At 32.3% G+C, this 19,425-nt stretch overlaps 2 protein-coding genes across 2 annotated transcripts; one reads left to right on the forward strand and one right to left on the reverse strand.

The window, feature by feature from the left end:
* Nucleotides 1–9,159: 9,159 nt before the first annotated feature.
* LOC127289533 (piggyBac transposable element-derived protein 4-like) lies at nucleotides 9,160–10,230 on the forward strand. Its single transcript, XM_051317516.1, has one exon. It carries the CDS (start codon nucleotides 9,160–9,162, stop codon nucleotides 10,228–10,230), a length of 1,071 nt encoding a protein of 356 aa, XP_051173473.1.
* A 2,469-nt stretch (nucleotides 10,231–12,699) lies between these two features.
* Nucleotides 12,700–18,272, reverse strand: LOC127289530 (uncharacterized). The gene is made up of 6 exons (XM_051317514.1): nucleotides 17,962–18,272; nucleotides 17,307–17,552; nucleotides 16,902–17,095; nucleotides 16,397–16,612; nucleotides 16,033–16,274; nucleotides 12,700–12,755 (listed from the first exon to the last, which is right to left on the reverse strand). The coding sequence occupies exons 1-6, from the start codon at nucleotides 18,018–18,020 to the stop codon at nucleotides 12,705–12,707; spliced, it is 1,008 nt and encodes a 335-aa protein (XP_051173471.1). The 5' UTR covers nucleotides 18,021–18,272; the 3' UTR covers nucleotides 12,700–12,704.
* Nucleotides 18,273–19,425: the final 1,153 nt, after the last annotated feature.

Raw genomic sequence — 19,425 nt, forward strand, 5'->3', positions numbered from 1 at the left:
GTTTTTATAGTTAGGTAAAGTCCAATAGAAATGTTAAATAAATTCATTTATTGTTCTGGAAAATTCGTATATTTTGTGATATATAAAAAAAATACTTTTGCTTACATTAATTAAGTACATAGAATATATATTGTTTTGTCAATAATTATTCACATAATTAACTTATGAGATCAATCGCGCTGTTATTATATATTAAATGTTTTATTGACAATAAACATTGAAATAATCAACATGAGTATTATGTTATGGCACAGTTGCATTTTAATTGCACTTTGGTTTTGTTCTTAATAAAATTAAAATCGTTCTCTGCACATTAAAACAACTTAAAATTTCTCACTGGCTTAAAACTCGACAAAACCCAAAATTATTCGTTAATCATGATAAGAAGCCACTTATCAGCTTGAAATTATCAAAAAGGAAGCGAATTATAATTGTTACTCTCAATCGAAACTAATTGTAATCACCAATTATTTTAAAATTATGCCAACTTGTCAAATTAATGCTATTTTTAATGTTCCTTTTATGCGATTAATATTATGATGAAATTGAATGTTTTCAAATTTGAGAATGATCGATTTGGATCGATGTTTATAAAAGTAAGGTTATGTTTAAGTTCGAGATCAATTATATCACGCTTTGTCAGTCAAATCAAAAGAAAATCTTCATCTTTAATATTAATTATTATCTAGTAATTCAACATAATAATACTCTTGAAATTAAACGATATATAAAAAATTAGAATAGAATATCTCAGGGGCATCGAGATAATAAACATTTACCTTTGGTAAGTAGCAAAGCTCGTAATCACTCGAGAATAATAAAGAAACTAAAAAGTACCTCTTTGGTAAAATAAAATTTAAAACCTTTTTTTTACACATCTCGAATGGATTCTTTTATCGCCTCTATTTTTCCTCCTATTAATTTAGTTCAAGAGGATCCGTTTCCTCGACTTCGATCTCCATGACGTCACGGTTGCGATTTTGGAAAAACTCCCAGTGACAGGCGTATCGCACGCGACAGTGCATACATATTTCTGAGTTTTTCACATTCTTTGGGATCTCCTGTTGGCAATTTTCACATCTGAACAAGAACCATCCAAATCCTTGGCTGCGCATCTCGGGTGTCAACATTTGGTGATGAATGTACTTTTTGTAGGGTGGAACGTTCGGGGCAACTTGGCCCTCTTCTGCCTGCCAGGCCCTGACGTGTAAAACCATAGCAGACGATAATGTGGCGCACTGCTTACACACCTTTTCGGTTCCCGACTTGTAATAGGTGTACATATCATGATTGTAATCTCGAAGGCCACCCCAAAACATATTATCAAAATGCGGGATGAATCCCGGTATTTTTGCTCGGTTAATTTCCTGGGCAGTGCGTATAACAGTTGGGATCTACAATCATTACCGTAAATATATAAATATCCATTGAATAGGACACTTATGGAAGAAACATTTAATTAAACATTTACGTACATAACAACAACCACCTCTATTTCACAAAAGCGGAAGTTAAGGAAAAAGACCCTTTTGATTTCTACTACTTACGCGTTCTAAATTATTCTGTAATAAAAACTGTAACACTGCAATCGTCTGTGTGGCCTAGAGTATGAAAAGGAAAGGAAAGAAGAACAATTTTTTATTATTTTTGAAGCGGGTTGACAATTTGAGAAGAGTGAATGAAGAATATCACTTCTTACCCTTTTGAAAGATCCGTCTCTGCGGAGGTTATTTTTGACGGAACAATAAGGCATCGTAATTTCGGCTAACCTCAAAAACTTTGTTCGAATCAATATTCTATTCAAGAGATGGCACTTAATTTTGCCGATTCAGTGTAACTTTGGCTAAATAAACTGCCAAGAATATGATTTTTGTACTCGAGTAAATTAACTGCGTCTGATGACGTTTTTACAACAGCCACAACCATTAACAATGACGTGCGAGTCTAGAGGGTCTACTCTTGTTTCGATAATTTCCTTTCCATAAAGTTTCTGCAGGTGTGTTCAGAACCGTGGTCAAGTACGGACTCCCAAAAGTGACACCACGACAAAAGGTTTATTCACAAGGGAAATTCAGTGGAGACTTTGAAATATAACATCGTAACTAGGGTTCATTCACAATGGTAATTAAATGCAAACTTTAAAATGTGACACTATGACAAGATTCTATATTTTTAATGCTTTTTGTAATTACTTTGTTGTTATTTTAATTAGAATCTAATAAAAGCGTGCTTAAGTCGATTTACATAAACGATTTTCTTTTCTTCCGTACTAATTTCAATTTCGATATTAAGTTCATCTAAAATTCTAGTAATTTTAAATGGACCTAAATAATGATCTGCAAATTTGTTTTCTCGAAGTTCCTTTAATAGAAAAACATAATCTCCTGTTCGAAATGTTTTCTGAGTCAATTTTCGGTCGTAATATCTTTTACATCTTTGTTTTGCAGCTAACAATTTGGTAATTATTGTTTTTTCTGTTTCAGATATTCTTTTCAGCAATTCGTTTACAAGACTCGCATACGTTAACGGGATTTGTTTTTCAGAAAATTCAGATGGTATTCTGGCCTTTCTGCCAAAAACCATCTCATGCGGTGTAACTCCTGTAGATTCGTGAACAGAAGTGTTAAAAGAAAATATAGAAGACTGTAACCATAAGTCCCAATTATCTTTTTCGCAATAGTGTCTCAAATATTCGATAAACGTATGATGACTTCGCTCCAAAGCTCCTAATGATTGAGGGTGATAGGCGGTTGATTTATACTGTTTGATTTTAAATAATTTTGCAATATCTCTCATTAATTCGCTCATAAATTGACTACCTTGATCCGTTTGAATAGATTCTGGACAACCAAAAGTACAAATAAAATTTTCAACGAAAGCTATAGCAATTGAGGGTGTGTCCACACCGGACAAAGGGATTGCTCCAGAATATTTACTTAAACAGTCCTGCCAAGTCAAAATGTATCGGTTTCCTAATTTTGTTTTAGGAAGGGGTCCAACAATGTCAATTTGTATTTTCTCAAAATTCCTGTTTGGTGTATCTGTAATTTTCATTGGTTGTTTTGTTTTTACTCTTACTAATTTCTTCCTTTGACATGATTCACATGTTTTGATGTAATTTTGAACATCCTTTCTCATTCCTTTCCAATAGTACCTTTCTTTTATCCTTTCCAAAGTTTTTGTTTCTCCTTTATAACCTCCTACTACACTGTCGTGACATTCTATTATTATTGACAGTCGCATTTCTTCTTCTGGAATTTCGATTTCTCCTGAACAAATCGTAATTTTATGGTTGTCCTCAAAATTTTCTCTCAAGACTCTTTCAATATAATTCCAAGATACCTTATCGATTCCATTCCCTTCCCGCGCTAAACTAAATGTTTTGTGTCCCTCGAGAATTAATGCACCCTTTAAAGTTTCTATTGCTTTCTCGAAAATTGTCGTTAAAAATCTATCGTTAAATAATTCCTTGATAAATACATGAAAAATATGATAATCTCCATTTATAGTTCTTATTACATTACCTAACTTCGGGTTCAGATTCTTTAAATTTTGCAAATCAAATAACTATAACTCTAATAATTCTCTACTCTGTCTGTTTTTGACTACACAATCGACACTCATAAAATTCAAAATGTGATCTTCTCGCATCCACAACTTTTCATTTGAATTTTGAAATAATCCACTAACAATATCATCTTCTCTAAAACTTCCTGGGGTAATCATTACGAATGCTCCTCTCCAACAATCCTCCTTCATTCCAAAAATATCATTACATTCTTTTTCGACAATTTCACTACCATCAGAATCATCGGAATCATCATAATCAACAATCTTTCTTATTTTGCTTATACTCATGTCTTCTGTCTTTACATATGGATATTGTCTCTTAAGACTTCGACATCTTGTCCCACTTTCGAGACTAAGATGCCTCAACACATTGTTCCCGTCGGAACTCAACACATTGTTCCTATCGGAACCCAAAACATTGTTCCTATCGGAACCCAAAACATCCACTCTTCGGTCCTCACCCATATTTGAGAGGTCAGGAAGCTGGTGAGTGCGAACTTGGCCTGGATCATCTTTTCCTCCATTTGTGTTTAGATCACTGGGCAGGGTGGTACCAGTCCCTACCGGTGTGATAACTTGGAGTACACTAGGAATCTCCAGACGGTCCACCCCATGGCGCTGTCCATCACACTCTCTAGGCCACTCAACCGAAGAGTCCTTATTAACACCAGATAATTCCATATTTCCAACATCAACATTTCCCTTACTAACGATGAATAGCCTTTCAATAGGATACTCATCGTATAGCCTATCCGATTGATCCTCCTCACCATTCTCATTATCATTAACATTAATTAATTTTCCTTTTAATTCTCAAATTTTATTTTCAGGGACAGGATTACGGGAGAGAGCATCCGCGTTTGCATTTACCCTTCCAGGCCTAAACACTATCTCATGCTTATAATCTTGCAATTTTATCTTCCACTTAGCTATTCTTGAATTAATAGTAGGATCTTTTAAACGAGACAACCAAACTAAAGCCTGATGATCAGTTACAATTTTGAAAGTAGTTCCGTAAAGATATGGTATAAAATACTTTACAGCAAATACTATAGCTAGGAATTCCTTTTCTGTAGTACTGTATCTAGTTTCTGCATCATTTTGCGTCCTTGATGCATAAGAGATTGGTAGATCCTTTCCAATTTCCCCATGGCTAAGGACAGCTCCAACTGCGTAGTCCGAAGCGTCAGTAGTCAAAATGGACGGTTTTTTAAAATCAGGGTATTGTAATAAAGGTTGTGTGCACAATTTTTCTTTTAATTGATTAAATGCTGCTTCTGCCTCAAGGCCCCAATTAAATTTATTTTCAATTTTTAATAAATTTGTTAAAGGTTTAGCTATTTTCGCGAAGTTCGGTATAAATTTTCTGTAGTACCCTGCTAAACCAAGAAATTGTTTAATGTTTCTTCTATTTTTAGGTTGAGAAAATTTTGAAACTGCTTCTAATTTCTTTGGGTCTGGTCTAACTCCATCTTTCGAGATGATGTGCCCTAAATACCCAATTTCTTTGCATAAAAATTTACATTTATCCGGTTCCAAAACTAATCCTGCTGATTTGAGTCTGCCTAGTAATTTTTCGAATTTTTCTCTGTGTTCTTTTAATGAATTTGCGTAAATAACTATATCATCCATGTAAACAAATAGCTCTATACCTTGCATCCCTGACAGTACTCTATCCATCATTCTTTGAAAAGTAGATGGGCTGTTTTTTAGCCCAAAAGGCATTCTTTTGACTTCATAGTGCCCATAAGGTGTCGAAAACGCGGTTTTATATCTATCTTCGGGCGCTACTTCTACCTGATGAAAACCTTGTGCTAAATCCAAAACAGTAAAGTACTTACCACCTCCTAACTGATCTAAAATATCCGTGATATTCGGAAGAGGGTAGTAGTCTCCAATAGTTTTCTCATTTAATTTCCGGTAATCTATTACCATGCGCCAACGTTTATTACCTTGGGAATCTTCTTTTTTTGGAATAATCCATACGGGTGAATTATATGGGGATTTTGACACTTTAATCGAATCGTTTTTCAACAGGGCTTCGGTTTGTTTCTTTATTTCTTCCTTGTGAACTTCAGGGTATCGAGGGTACTTACTGTTTACCGGTACATTATCAGTTGTCTCTATTTTATGTTGAACTTCCTTAGTACTTCCTAGTTTATCTCCAGGTAAATGGAATTGGAATAAATGTTTCTTTATGGATTCCATTAAATGTTTTCTCTCTTCTTCGTTTAAATGATCAAGGTCCAATATTTCGTCCAGGACCGCTGGGCATTAATGGTAAGTATCCGGTTTTTAATTCTGTATTTACAATAGGTAAGTTTATCAAACGCTTTGTTCTTCTCTTTAAATTTAAAGTTATTCCCTTTTTTACAGTTAAAATTGAAAATTTCCCTAAATCGTGAGTTAGAACCTTTTCCTTAAGATCAATTACCGAATCTTTTAGAAAGGGCATTCCTATTATGCCATCATGTTTTGTAGGAAAATTGTCATGTACGACATGAAAAATTTGAGTCTCGTTATTAATAGATATTTCAACGATTCCAATTGTTAATATACCTCCATTACTTATCCCAAACAATTGACATCTATTTTTCAAATCAATCGGGATATCTGGATTAAGTGCCTTATTTTTTATTAAATTTAATTCAGCCCCTGTATCTACAATAAACCTAGCGCTGTTATTTTGGAAAACTTCACTAGGAATTTCTACTTCCGGTGCTTTGACAGTTTCTCCATGTGGAATATGTAATATTACTCGCTATTAGCTGGTACATCTTCTTCAGACTCAAGATCGTACCCCCATCTTGAATCTACCCTTCGTTTTTTGATTCCTCCCTTTTTACCTCCTGACCCTTTTGTATTTTATCTTGACGAGACCAACATTTTTCTTACAATAGGAGCACGGTCCCCAACACCTATCAGCCGTATGACCTGTCATTCTACATTTCGTGCATTCGATTCTACTAGTTCTATTATTTTTTAATTTAGGGCAATTAAACTTAATATGACCTTTCTCTCCACATTCGAAACAACTGTCATATCTGGGACATTCGAGTTGAAGATGCCCTGCACGATTACACGTTTGGCAAAATTTCTCGTTCCCACACTCTTTCTGGATATGACCCGTTTTACCGCAACCATAACACCGTTTATCACTATTTTGTTTTTCGTTCGGTTCTTGTTTTATGAATTTTGAAGGAAACTCCTTGTTTGTGCCACCCTTGTGTTTATTATTATAACTCGATTCTCCCTTTTCAATTATTCTTACTCGCGGGTTTTCTGAGCGTGAATTAAATCTTGCATTATATTGAGATTTAGTGTAATTTTCGCCAGTTTTATAATTCCCCTTTTGTTCCCTCCTTAAGTCTTCTTCTCTTTGTAAAGTTTTTTGATAGGTTAATTCCCATTCTGCCTCCTTTGCTAATTTAATCGCGTCATAAAGATTTTTAGGACTACCGAATCTCACCCTTAACACTAACTCTTTCTTTAACCCAACTATAAAATTTTCAGTTGCTATTTCCTTAGCAGAATTAATCATTCCTGTTACTGACTCTACCCCGTTTTTTTCTTTAATTACGTCAATAATTTCGGCTAAAACTAATCCAACCCTGGTACTATAATCCAAAACTGATTCGCTAAACTTTTGTGCAACTTTTGATAATATTGAATGTAACTGACCCAAATTTTTATGATCGGTAAAAATAAATTTTAAGTGGTTCAACAATTCATCCAAAGTATCAATTTCCTGATTGGCTAAACAACTTTCAGCACTTCCAACTAATCGAGATCTAATTACTCTGAACAAATGGAAACGCTCTTCCGGAGCTATTGACTCCTCAGCAAAACGACAATTTTTTACGAATTTCGTTATATACATATTTTGACCATTGAATCCTTTAGGTAAAAATTCAAGGGCGCTTCTGAAAGGAATGTAATTCTTTTTCTCTTGTTTACTATTTACAACTAATACTTCTTCCTTTTCATCACTTTGATCAATATTAACCCTTTCGTGCCTCCGGGACATATATGTCCCACTTACAAAATTTAATGTCATTCTTATAAAATTGAAGGAATCAATAAGCGGTAAATTTTTTTCTGTTACCTTTGGACACTACTATGTGTAAAAAAATGATAAATTACATAACGATGTTATAATTAATTTAAACAATAACAAAAATATTGCTATTTTTTAAAAAATAAGTTATATAAGTACTAACTAATTTCTTTGTCACATAGTTAATAATTTTTAACACCACTACGTTTTCTTATGCTTCTGGGGTCGCTAATCACGAATTTGGAGTCAGAATAAAAAAAACTCAAAATGGCGGAACCAATATGGCGGGCTTTCAAAAAAATTTATCGAAATTTTTTAAAACTTCATTGGATTTGGTTTAAAATTTTTGCTCGGGAGTTTTCGGGGTTGCTGATTACGAATCCAATGTTAGTTTTTTAAAATTCAAAATGGCGGATCCAATATGGCGGAATTTTTTTTTAAATTTGCTTGGATTTGCTTAAAAATTGGTACTCGGGGGTTTTTGAGGTCGCCGATTACGAATCCGACGTTAGTTTTTCAAAATTCAAAATGGCGGATCCAATATGGCGGACATATTTTTTAAAAATTGCTTGCATTTGATTAAAAATTGGTACTCGGGGGTTTTTGGGGTCGCTGATTGCGAATCTGATGTTAGTTTCTGAAAATTCAAAATGGCGGATCCAATATAGCGAACGAGTTTCTCATAAAATTTATTTAAGCTCAAGAAATCCACAACTCAAGATTTTTTGAAATATGATGAATGCGAAACTAATGTCACTTTTTAAAAATTCAAATCGACTTTTCCAGAATAGTGAAGAAAATTCAAAACTATATTTTAGATCATAAATATCAATGTTTAAAAATTAACCATCTGTTTATTATTTAAATTTTATTCAATATATTATTTTTTAATTTTTGGAACACGTATAAAAGGGTAATTAAATTTTATTCATAAAATAATAGAAAAATTGTTATTATTATGATTACGTTCATTTGCATAGTAATCATCATTTTCATAAAAACGCGCGCTTTACCTCAATACTTTTGGCGCTTTGTTGACCTGTGTAGTCACCAGGTATTAGAGCGCTTTACATTGTAATTGAACTTTCGTCCGCAAGGTGGTGCATGCATAGTTAGGGTAGGTTCTCTCACAATCAAGACGCATTGAGAAGTATATATATAAGTACAGACAACTTTGAGATAAAAATATTACAAATTTTTCGTGTGTTCTTGCAGGTAGGTGGATACTAATAGTCTAAAAATATAAATCAGTTCTTTTCAGAGCTTTTCTTTTCCTTTCTCTCTTAGTTTCTTATTCTTTCCTATTCTTATTCTGTCTTACTCCTTATTCTTTTTTAGTTTTGTTTTCCTTACAAGCAGTTATTTTTGGATCATTTTTTTGTTTCTTTAGTTATTTTTCAAGTTTTTTTTGTACTTTTTTTATTTTTTTTTACATTTTTTCAGTTTTTTTAACTTATTTACGTTAATTTTTTTGTTAATTTTTTCCTATAAAAATTTACACTTTTAAATAAGTAAAATTTCTTTTCTCTAAAATGAATACTCGTTCTCGAGTAAGAAAGAACTTGGAAAATTTTTCACTTCCATCTGATCCGGAAGATTCAGAAGGAGACATTGAGTCTGAGGAAGAAGAAAGATATGATCTTTCAGATTCTGACGATGACGCGAATAGCGTAGACCAAGACAGCGATGATACCGATTGCAGTGATTCTGAAAATCCACACAATACTGAAAATGGAAAATGGGTGGCAGACCGTTGGAATTGTAGGGATAATTTGAATTTTGAAAAGGACCCAACAATTTTAGTACAAATGGGGAAAAAAGTCAAAGAATCCGATTTCTTTGATTTGTTTTTCACCCAAGACATTTTACAAAAAATTGTTGAGGAAACCAATATGTATTTTCATCAAAATAAAAAAAAAGAGTCAAAGTATGCTTATGAGTTATCGATTGATGAGCTACGTGCTTGGATTGGTATGTTGATATTGATGGGAATACATCGTTTACCTCAACAGAAAAATTTTTGGAGCACAGATCCAGCACTTAGAGTTGATTTTATTGCCAATATAATGACTCGTGATCGATTTAGAAAAATAGCTGAAATTCTTCACTTGAATGACAACAACAAAGTTCTTGAAAAAAGTGATCCGAATTATGACAGGTTGTTCAAAGTAAGACCGCTTGTTGATCATTTGAACAAAAAGGCTCAGGAAATTTACTCTCCTTCTAAAGTACTAGCTGTTGATGAATCTATGATAAAATTCAAGGGTCGATCATCTCTCAAGCAGTACATGCCAATGAAGCCAATAAAAAGGGGATATAAGGTCTGGTGTTTGGCTGACTCACAATCTTCGTACATTTTTAAGTTTGAAATTTACACTGGAAAATCCACAGATTCACAGAAGAGCCAAGAAACTCTTGGTGAACGAGTTGTTACGAATCTTACTAAGGATTTGCGTGGAAGCAAATCATTAGTAGCATTCGACAACTTCTTTACTTCTGTGGATCTAGTAACTTCACTTCTTCAAAATCAAATATTTTCAGTAGGCACTGTTCGGGTAAATCGAAAAGGCTTACCAGAGATTATGAAGAACAAAAAAAACTGAAACGAGGAGAGTCAGAAATAAGACACATGGGATGCGTTCAGGGAATCAAGTGGTTGGATGCAAAGATTGTCACTCTTCTTTCTACAGCTCATAATTCGGAGACATTGTCTACTGTAAAAAGAACCCTAAAAAATGGAAGTAGGATTAATGTAGAATGTCCAGGTGCTATTGCAACCTATAATAAAATTATGGGAGGTTTATCAAATTCATCATAAACGTGTGGTGGATCAACTCACATTCCGACTGAATTTGGCAAAGCAACTAATTGCAAAGTTTTCTGCTTCAAAAGGTCCAGCTTTGACAACTCATGTCACCAAAAAAAGAAAACATTTTGAAGAAACGTCAGAAATTGTTGACCACCTGCCCGACGTTCAAAAAAATCGCCGACGTTGCCATTTTTGTTCTACAAAGGAACAAGAAAAGCGAACAAACGTTGTTTGCATAGGGTGCAACGTCCCTTTATGTATCGAAGGATGTTTCCGTAAATTCCACGGTAAGTAGAAGTTACCTGAAAAAGTGTTATAGGGCTCTTGGCGATGGATCACTGTAAAAAAAATCCTAACGCGCCATTATCGGAACCTCTCAGGTGGTGTGGAAGACCGTGCTTCCTACAAACCTGCAAATCCAAGCAATTTTCAAAAAATATTCCGCCATATTGGATCCGCTATTTTGAATTTTGGAAAACAAACATCGGATTCGTAATTAGCGACCCCAAAAACCCCCGAGTACCAATTTTTAAGCAAATGCAAGCAATTTTTAAAAAATATGTCCGCCATATTGGATCCGCCATTTTGAATTTTGGAAAACAAACATCGGATTCGTAATCAGCGACCCCAAAAACCCCCGAGTACCAATTTTTAAGCAAATGCAAGCAATTTTTAAAAAATATGTCCGCCATATTGGATCCGACATTTTGAATTTTGAAAAACTAACGTCGGATTCGTAATCGGCGACCTCAAAAACCCCCGAGTACCAATTTTTAAGCAAATCCAAGCAAATTTAAAAAAAAATTCCGCCATATTGGATCCGCCATTTTGAATTTTGAAAAACTAACATCGGATTCGTAATCAGCGACCCCGAAAACCCCCGAATAACAAGTTTCAACAAAATCCGTCCGGTGGGTTTCCCGGGGGCACGAAAGGGTTAACAACCTCCCATTGTCCTCTTCTTCCCTAACTTGACACTTCCTCTTCAGCTCCTCCTCCTTGTCCCTTCGAATTAATTGTTCCTGGCTCGTTCCTCTCCGAATGCGATTTTGATTCTCTTGATGACAATTTTTTTTCCAATTTCAAAATGAATCACTTTATAGGTGTAGTTTTTTGTGGATTTAGGACTATTTCTTCGAAATTGGATGACATTTCCACATCTTTTGACACTAGGCATTTTTCTTTGCAGGTTTTTCAGGATTTCAGTCTCCCAATAAGTTGAGATTATCCCACCGCTGTCACCAAAAATTATTCCTGTAATGGAGCATTTACACCTTTGGTAAAAAAAATTTTTTATTTTGATTTTCGGAAATGCAAAGATCTGATTGGTTGTCCATTATCAATCAGATTGTGAACAACCAATCAGGTTTGTGTATTTCGGAAAATTCAAAAATAAAAATTTTTTTTACCAAAGGTGTAAATGCTCCGTAAATTACTAATTTCTAGTAAAAGTAATTCTAAATTGTGAATTCACCCTCTAGGTTGTGAATTCACCTTTATCCTTACGTAGAGTTATGTTAAATACCGCTTTAGTCGTTTCCAATTCAAAAGCACCCTTAATATTATGAAATCACCTTTAATTTACCATGTGATTTTAGCGTAGCGTTACACACACTGATCTCTATATATAACTGGATGGGCGATTGTGTCGCCTACCGTATTTTTATTAGAAGACCGGAAACGCCATTTTTAATCTTCTCGGTTGTTAAAAAGTGGCGGGAGAATTCAAATAATTTAATGAGATTAAAATATATAGAATAACAAATTAAATAATTAATTGTCAATAATTTTAATTTTAAATCATTTTAACGTAACTGATAGTATTATATTATTATTATTATTATATATTAAATTAAAAAAGTAGTTACAAAATTAATTAATTCTTATGAAATAATTAAATATATTAATTTACTTTTTCTAATTAATAATTATAATAAATAATATAAATTATTTAATGTTTAAAATTTCTAATGTCATACTTAAAAAATTTTGTTACTGTTTTCTCAGTTTAAAAAAATGTATAGAAATATTAAAGTCAAATTTGTAAACATAAAAAAGGATATGACAATAAATAAGTATGCATAACTTGTAAAAAATTTATATATTTTTGTTGCTTTATATATATATATATATCAATGAAACAAAGTAGACGCTGGTAATACGGCGCACGATCATTTTCCTGCTACTGAATTGATGTTTTCCAATTTAAAAATTCCAGGTCAAAATTCAGGATATTCACAATAGAATTGATTCATTTATAACATCTGTCTAAAAATCTTCTTTAAAAATATTAATTGCGGTAGGAGATACCTGAAATAGCTGCAAAAATATAAATGTAAAACTGTTACTACTAAAAGTAGTATATAGTTAATGTAAATATAATAGAAATTAATTAGAAGAAGAAAAAAAATACTAAAATTCAAGCGTATCATAAACCATGAAATAAATGAGTATTTACAATGAATTTTTTCTAGTTTATAAAGTAGAAGTATAAAAATGGAAAAATTCTATAACTCATAGTAACAGAGTTTAAAAACAATACAACAATGTTATCGTCAAAATTAAAAAAAAAATTGGAAAATCTTAAGTCTTATGATGTACAATGAAATATTTTGTGCATAAAAGTTTTTATAGTAACAAATATTAAATTATTTAACTCAGAAAAAAATTCCCATACCATCTCTAAATGCATGATAACAATATTTACACTACATTACTTAAGTACAAAGTGCATATTGCCGCATGAAATAAATAAAAACACCTATTCAATAAACTTTCACAGTACAAATTATTAAACCAAAAAACAAATTATAAATTTGTTAATTATAACAAATAATAATTTTATATAAATAAATAAATAAATAAATATATTAAATATGTGTAACAATTAACATTAAAATTTGAAGAAAACATTAAAAAGTCTTAAATCGTATATGCACAATGAAAAGTTTGTACATAAGTCTTTTATACTGAAAATTATTAAACCGTTTAACATAAAATACCAACATAATCTCTAAATTAAGAAAACGATATTTACTTACCATAACTAGTATTACTTTTACTGAAATATGTTCTATTCTACTTATGAAATTAAATAAAAATGTACGAGGTGCATGGTGTAGAATGAAATGTGATAGAATGCGTGCAATTGTAGATGATTCTAAAGAAAGTTATTGGTTTTGCCAAATAATTTGTCTATTTAAATAATGTCGAATTTTTTGGCCTACTTTTTGGTCAGAAATTGCTTTTGTAGCGGAAAACATGCGTAATTTTATATACGTTTGACAATTTTTTTTTGATAAGTTATATATGAGGTTGCCCTCTTCCGGTGCATCATCAAATAAATGATTTGTCAGAGAAGGAAAGAGATTACATTGAGATTGAAGAAGATCAAAAAGAACTTTGGAACAAAGCACAGCAGAGAAGTTTTGCTCTTTTGGTATCATGTTACCAATTTGGTGAAGAGAATATTTGAAAAATTGTTCAGTTCTTTGACAAATTAAAGTGACTGATTCACTAGGATAAATAAGTCCTCCTTGACTTTTAGCTTGAATTAAAAAATGCTCTTGAAATTCTGCTTCTGATTGGCAAGGTTGAAGAAGCGCCTCACGACACTTAAGACATTGTAATCGCAAATAAGTTTATTGATCACTTAAAATTTTCCGAACTACCCATCCAGCAATGTACGAAACGCAACCTTCCGAGAATGGAGATAGTGGATCGGGTAAAGGAGCAGCGGTTATTGAAAAGTCATGAAAGTAATCATTATCTTCAATGTGATAATCTACTTCCGCGAGACCATACTTTTTTCTACCCTCAGATTACTTACTTCGTCATAAAGTGAGAGATCATAATAATCTATTCTTTTTGTTCTTGACCTGACACTAGGTACTGTTAGAATAGTGGTTGAATCCATCGCTTCAACGTTGCCATTTGTAGCTACTACTTCATGACGAACAAGAAGCCTTTTATATGCTACAACAAATTGACTGCAAGTTGGACTTGTGCACCAACCACCACATTGCCTTATTGCGCAAAAAAACAATTCCAAATGATCTTGGCTTAATTTATAGGTTAAAAGATACAAAATTTGAGAACCCTCAGGTTTCACGTGCAAATCAAAAATTCCAATTACAGAAATTGCAGCAGTTATAAAACCAATGAAAGGAACATAACGCCTAGTCTTGAAAATTGACAGACCGGAAACGTCTGTTATTCCTTTTAAATATTCAATTTCTGCTAATATGTTTTCTCGCCAAAAAACTTCGTTTGATTTTCGCATTGGAGCTTTAAACCCTTTTCCGAATGGGTTTCGTGAATTTAGGAAATCAAAAACTCTATCTATGCAACGGATAAACCTGACGGTCCCTGAACTACCTTGAAAATTTTCTAAGTATAAATATTTATCACAGTATTCGATAGAATTTGCAGTGCTACAGCTTAAGGTCTGAGTGGCTAGCATCACTTTCATTTTCATTTTATAAAAGTCTATATGTGCCCTACGAAGTTTGTTCCCCGCTCTCAGCCCTTCCTCTTCTTGTAGATTAACTAAATTTTCAATATAACGCCATTCAATATTGTTACCGTCTTTGTCCTTTAAAATTTTTAATTGCCCTAAACAATTGCGAAATAACTTTACCATGTGACATGCGTCAAAAATGATAAATACTTTTTCTCCGGTAGACGGGTGATTGAAAAAGGGTTGCGGGTTTGGTAAGTTAAAAGTAGCACCAAGCAATTTCATTGCAGCAAAATGTTCTGCTGTTCCATCTAAGGTCAATGAAACTACTTTAATTTTTAAATCGTTTAATAAAACTAATGCATTTGAAATCATTCCAGAAGTTGTAGCTGAATCCATTCCATTCACAACTACGTAACCTATCGGAAGCTTCCAGATACTATCTACTGACACTACCATCAAGACAACAGCTTCTTTTGCTAACTGCAAAGTGTCGCTATCTTCCATTTGAGAACATATATCAACATACCCTCGCACTTTCCCGTTCGGAAGATACTGCAAGCCTTTTTTTATGGACATTCCGTCTATCATTAAACTAACCAAAACTTTTTTTCCTTGTTCGTCAGCTTCTGACACTTTCTGACGTAAAGCATCAAAACTTTCTGTCGTAAAGCCTGGTTCTCCGTTTAATGAAGAATTTATAATAACTATATTTCAGTGTATATGTACAAAACTAAAAAACTTTTTTAAAACTTACAGTCTCCTTTAATGGGTACCTGATTTAAAATATTTCGCATTTTGTATGTTGTATGAAGAATACCATTCTTTTAAAGTTCTAGGATGGGGAAGAGCTTTGCAAAATTTTCTTCTAACAAAAGCGTATGCTTTTGGGGAATAAAAATGCAATGTACATGCAAATGATCTTAAAGCAGGTGGATACTTTTCCTTACAAATGCCTTTTTGTACTTTGCGACGTTGAGATTTAAAAACCCTTTTTTTAACAGGAGACTGCGTTTCAGAACTATTTTGATTTTTGATAAATCTGCTAATAAGCTGGGAAACATCACTCTCTGCAAAACTATCTAAACATGCAAGCCCATTTTCCGAAACAGCTCGAGTACGTCGTAATTCTCTTACGATGTCGCTGAGAGTGGAGACTTTCTTCCGAAGACGCTTGATAATCTGCTTCTGTTTTTTTGCTGTTGTTCTGCTCTTTTCTAACTTTTGTCGCATTCCATTGTATTTCCTTGTTAAGCATTTGGGACTAGAATGATAATGATGGTCATGATTGAGACTTGTTATTTGTTGCGGAGTTGTTGGTCTCTCAGGAGTCTTTTGTTTACTCGGGGTTGATGTCGATTCAACTGACGATTGCAAATCTAAAAAAGTATTATATAAGCATTTACATTAACCAATACATAATTTATAATAACTATATTTCAGTGTATATGTACAAAACTAAAAAACTTTTTTAAAACTTACAGTCTCCTTTAATGGTTACCTGATTTAAAATATTTCGCATTTTGTATGTTTTTTAATGAACATGAATGTTTATTAGACAAAACTCCTGTCATTTCAATCTGTCCAATAGCGTTATCTTCTATTAAATTAATTTCAGCATCTTCTCTTGATTTAAAACGCTTAACATTTTCTATATTTTCAAATACACCTGACCGTTTTTTTGTGGATACTCCTGACATTTCATTTTGATTTGCATCTAATTTAACAGAATTTACAAGAAGAATGTAAATTATAAAAATCCCAACACCAAATATATGTACTGAACAATAATTACGCTGGATAATTTTCAAAGTTTAATATTTTCCTATTCAAGGCTTATTCATAAAAATATATTAACAGTATTTTTTTTTAATAAATAAGCAATAGTATGTAAATTTGTATTTTGAACAAATTTTTGATAACGAATTTGAACCATTAATATTAATAATAATAAATATAAATATTAGACATATTAATTAATATTATCAATATTAATAACAAAATACCTTTTAAGATATCTGGGAAAAATAATGTTGGTATAGCATTGGACTTTAATATTTGTCCACTTGTATTTCGTTTATAAAAACAATTATTCTCAAAATGTTCATGACAAATGAGACTTCTCTCATTGGGATAAAAATTCTCTAATCCAATATTTTTTATCCAAGTTTTTAAAAGTTTTTCATTTTTGAACGGAAATCTACGAACAGTTATCATAAGTATGAGTACAAAACATTCGCAAAAAATTTCCTTTTACAACTATTGGCAAGGTTTTCAATCACTATATAAAAAGATATTTAAAACTAAATTAACTATAACAGTAAAATAATATATTATATTTAGAAATGTATTATTATTATTATTATTATTAGAAAATGAATTAAAAATTTATGTAAAATCAATTTTCTTACTTGCGAAAATTTACGTGGCATCCTATTTTTTTAACGTTATTGCAAGAAATACACTTCAAATAATAACTTTCAAAAATTGTTGGTATGCTTTCTAAAAGAATTCTTTCTTTATCATTTGTTGCTTTTGAGAAACATTTTTCATCAAAGTGATCGCCACATAACCTGCTAGTTGATGTTAATTCAAAATTTTCATCTAAATTCATATTTTTTATCCAAATTTGACGAAGTTCAGGACGTATCGGGAATCTGAAAATTAAAAAACATTTTAATTGACGATAAAAAATTATCTACTACATTTAAAAAACAAAAATTTAATTATTAAAATTTGTTATTTCTTAACATTATAAATTTTTAGTAAAACTACTTAAACTCAAATTTTAAAGATTAATATTATTCTTTGAATGAAAACAAAAACACAGATTGCATGTAAACAAATCTTACTGATGAAATAACCTTACTTTTTAAAAATTAAAATAATAACGCATATACTACAATTTATAAAAAACAATTGTATAAGTAAAATTAAAATCATATTTCGAAGTGGCAAAGTAAGTAGGAAAATATTTATAGTGTAGAACGTAACGCATGTAAAGAAAAACAAAAATATAACCTAAAAATTAGACAATTTAATAATATTATAAAAATATGTACTCACATGTGAAAAGAAACACCTTTAGCATCTTTTTTGCCACAATATACACACACCAAAACCATTTTCACTTTTTTTTAAACTTATATTAATATATCAATAAATTTTTTTTAACCAGTTTACATATCAGGAGAAAAACAACACCAACACTAACTCGCGAATCACACGGACGTGCGCACACAATGACAGGAGTGTACATCTGAGAATATTAAATATGGCGACCAGTGTTTCAATTAATACTACACAGGAAGCGACTTTTCTATATGAGTCGCCCATCCAGTTATATATAGAGATAAGTGGTTACACAGTATACCGTAAGTAGTATACACACCGCGCGTCAGCCCCAGGAGTATTAAGTCAGGCGCGACCGCCGTTACGGATACGGATCGATCACACGTAGCCGCCATTACACGAATGAACACGTATTTTCAATTTCTTGAGAAATATAACACATTATACCCAAAAATTCTTTTAAATTCTTTATTCATTACACATAATGAGGGTATATTTTTAATAGACCCATTTTTACCAATAAATTTAATTAAAGAAAGCGACTTAAATCCATATTTGGGCATAAATCGAATAATAAAATATTTATTACGCGATAGCACCATAAACACATGCGTAGAAGCAAAAGTGTAAATAAATTATACTGTATTAGTATTTCAAACAATACATTGTGAAAGAAATACTGATATTGCAGGGGTTCTAGGACTCCCTTTTTCCCTTGATATAATTAACGAGTTATTTTAATCACTCCTCCTATCTTAAGTAAACCATTAACAACAATGGCTAATGATAATACTAGACACACCATGACCGGTAATATAGATAGAACCCTAAGCGATTCTATGATCACTTCTATGGCAGAATGTTTTGCGTTACAACAAGGTATGATGAACATTCCCTTTTATGATGGTAAAAATATACCCGTAAGAGATTTTATTGAAGAAATAATAAATGGTGCTTCCAGCATACCAATCGGTTGTGAAGATCAATATTTAAAATGTATTCTTTCTAGATTAAAGGGTACTGCAAGGGATAACATGATGCCGATAACATGATGAGACCTTTAGCAGATTGTGCTCTAGAATCATTTAACTGAGGACTCCCAGACTCTATGTCTAGCGCCATTGAAGCTAGAAATTTACAAACTTTGGACGAAGCATTTAAAAGTGCTTTAGAATATGAAGCCCGTCATCAATCCTATAAGTCAGACTATAACACTTATCATTATTAACGATCCAATCAATCTAATGATTATGGAAACAGAGAAAGAAGCCTTAGCCCAGGGGTGCGATTTCCTTATCCTGTGGAACAACCCAAATATTTTTCCCAACCAACAGGCCCTTCAGGAATATTAAAAAATCCTTATTCATCTCAATTTTCGGGCACAAATAATCAACAACCCTATCTTAATCATCCTAATTATTTTCCTCCTAACGCTTATGTTCCTTACAATTCATACCC

This window comes from Leptopilina boulardi, unplaced genomic scaffold (assembly GCF_019393585.1).
Source record: "Leptopilina boulardi isolate dan_hultmark-lab unplaced genomic scaffold, ZJU_Lbou_2.1 LbouV2_44, whole genome shotgun sequence".
Taxonomy (NCBI): Eukaryota; Metazoa; Arthropoda; class Insecta; order Hymenoptera; family Figitidae; genus Leptopilina; species Leptopilina boulardi.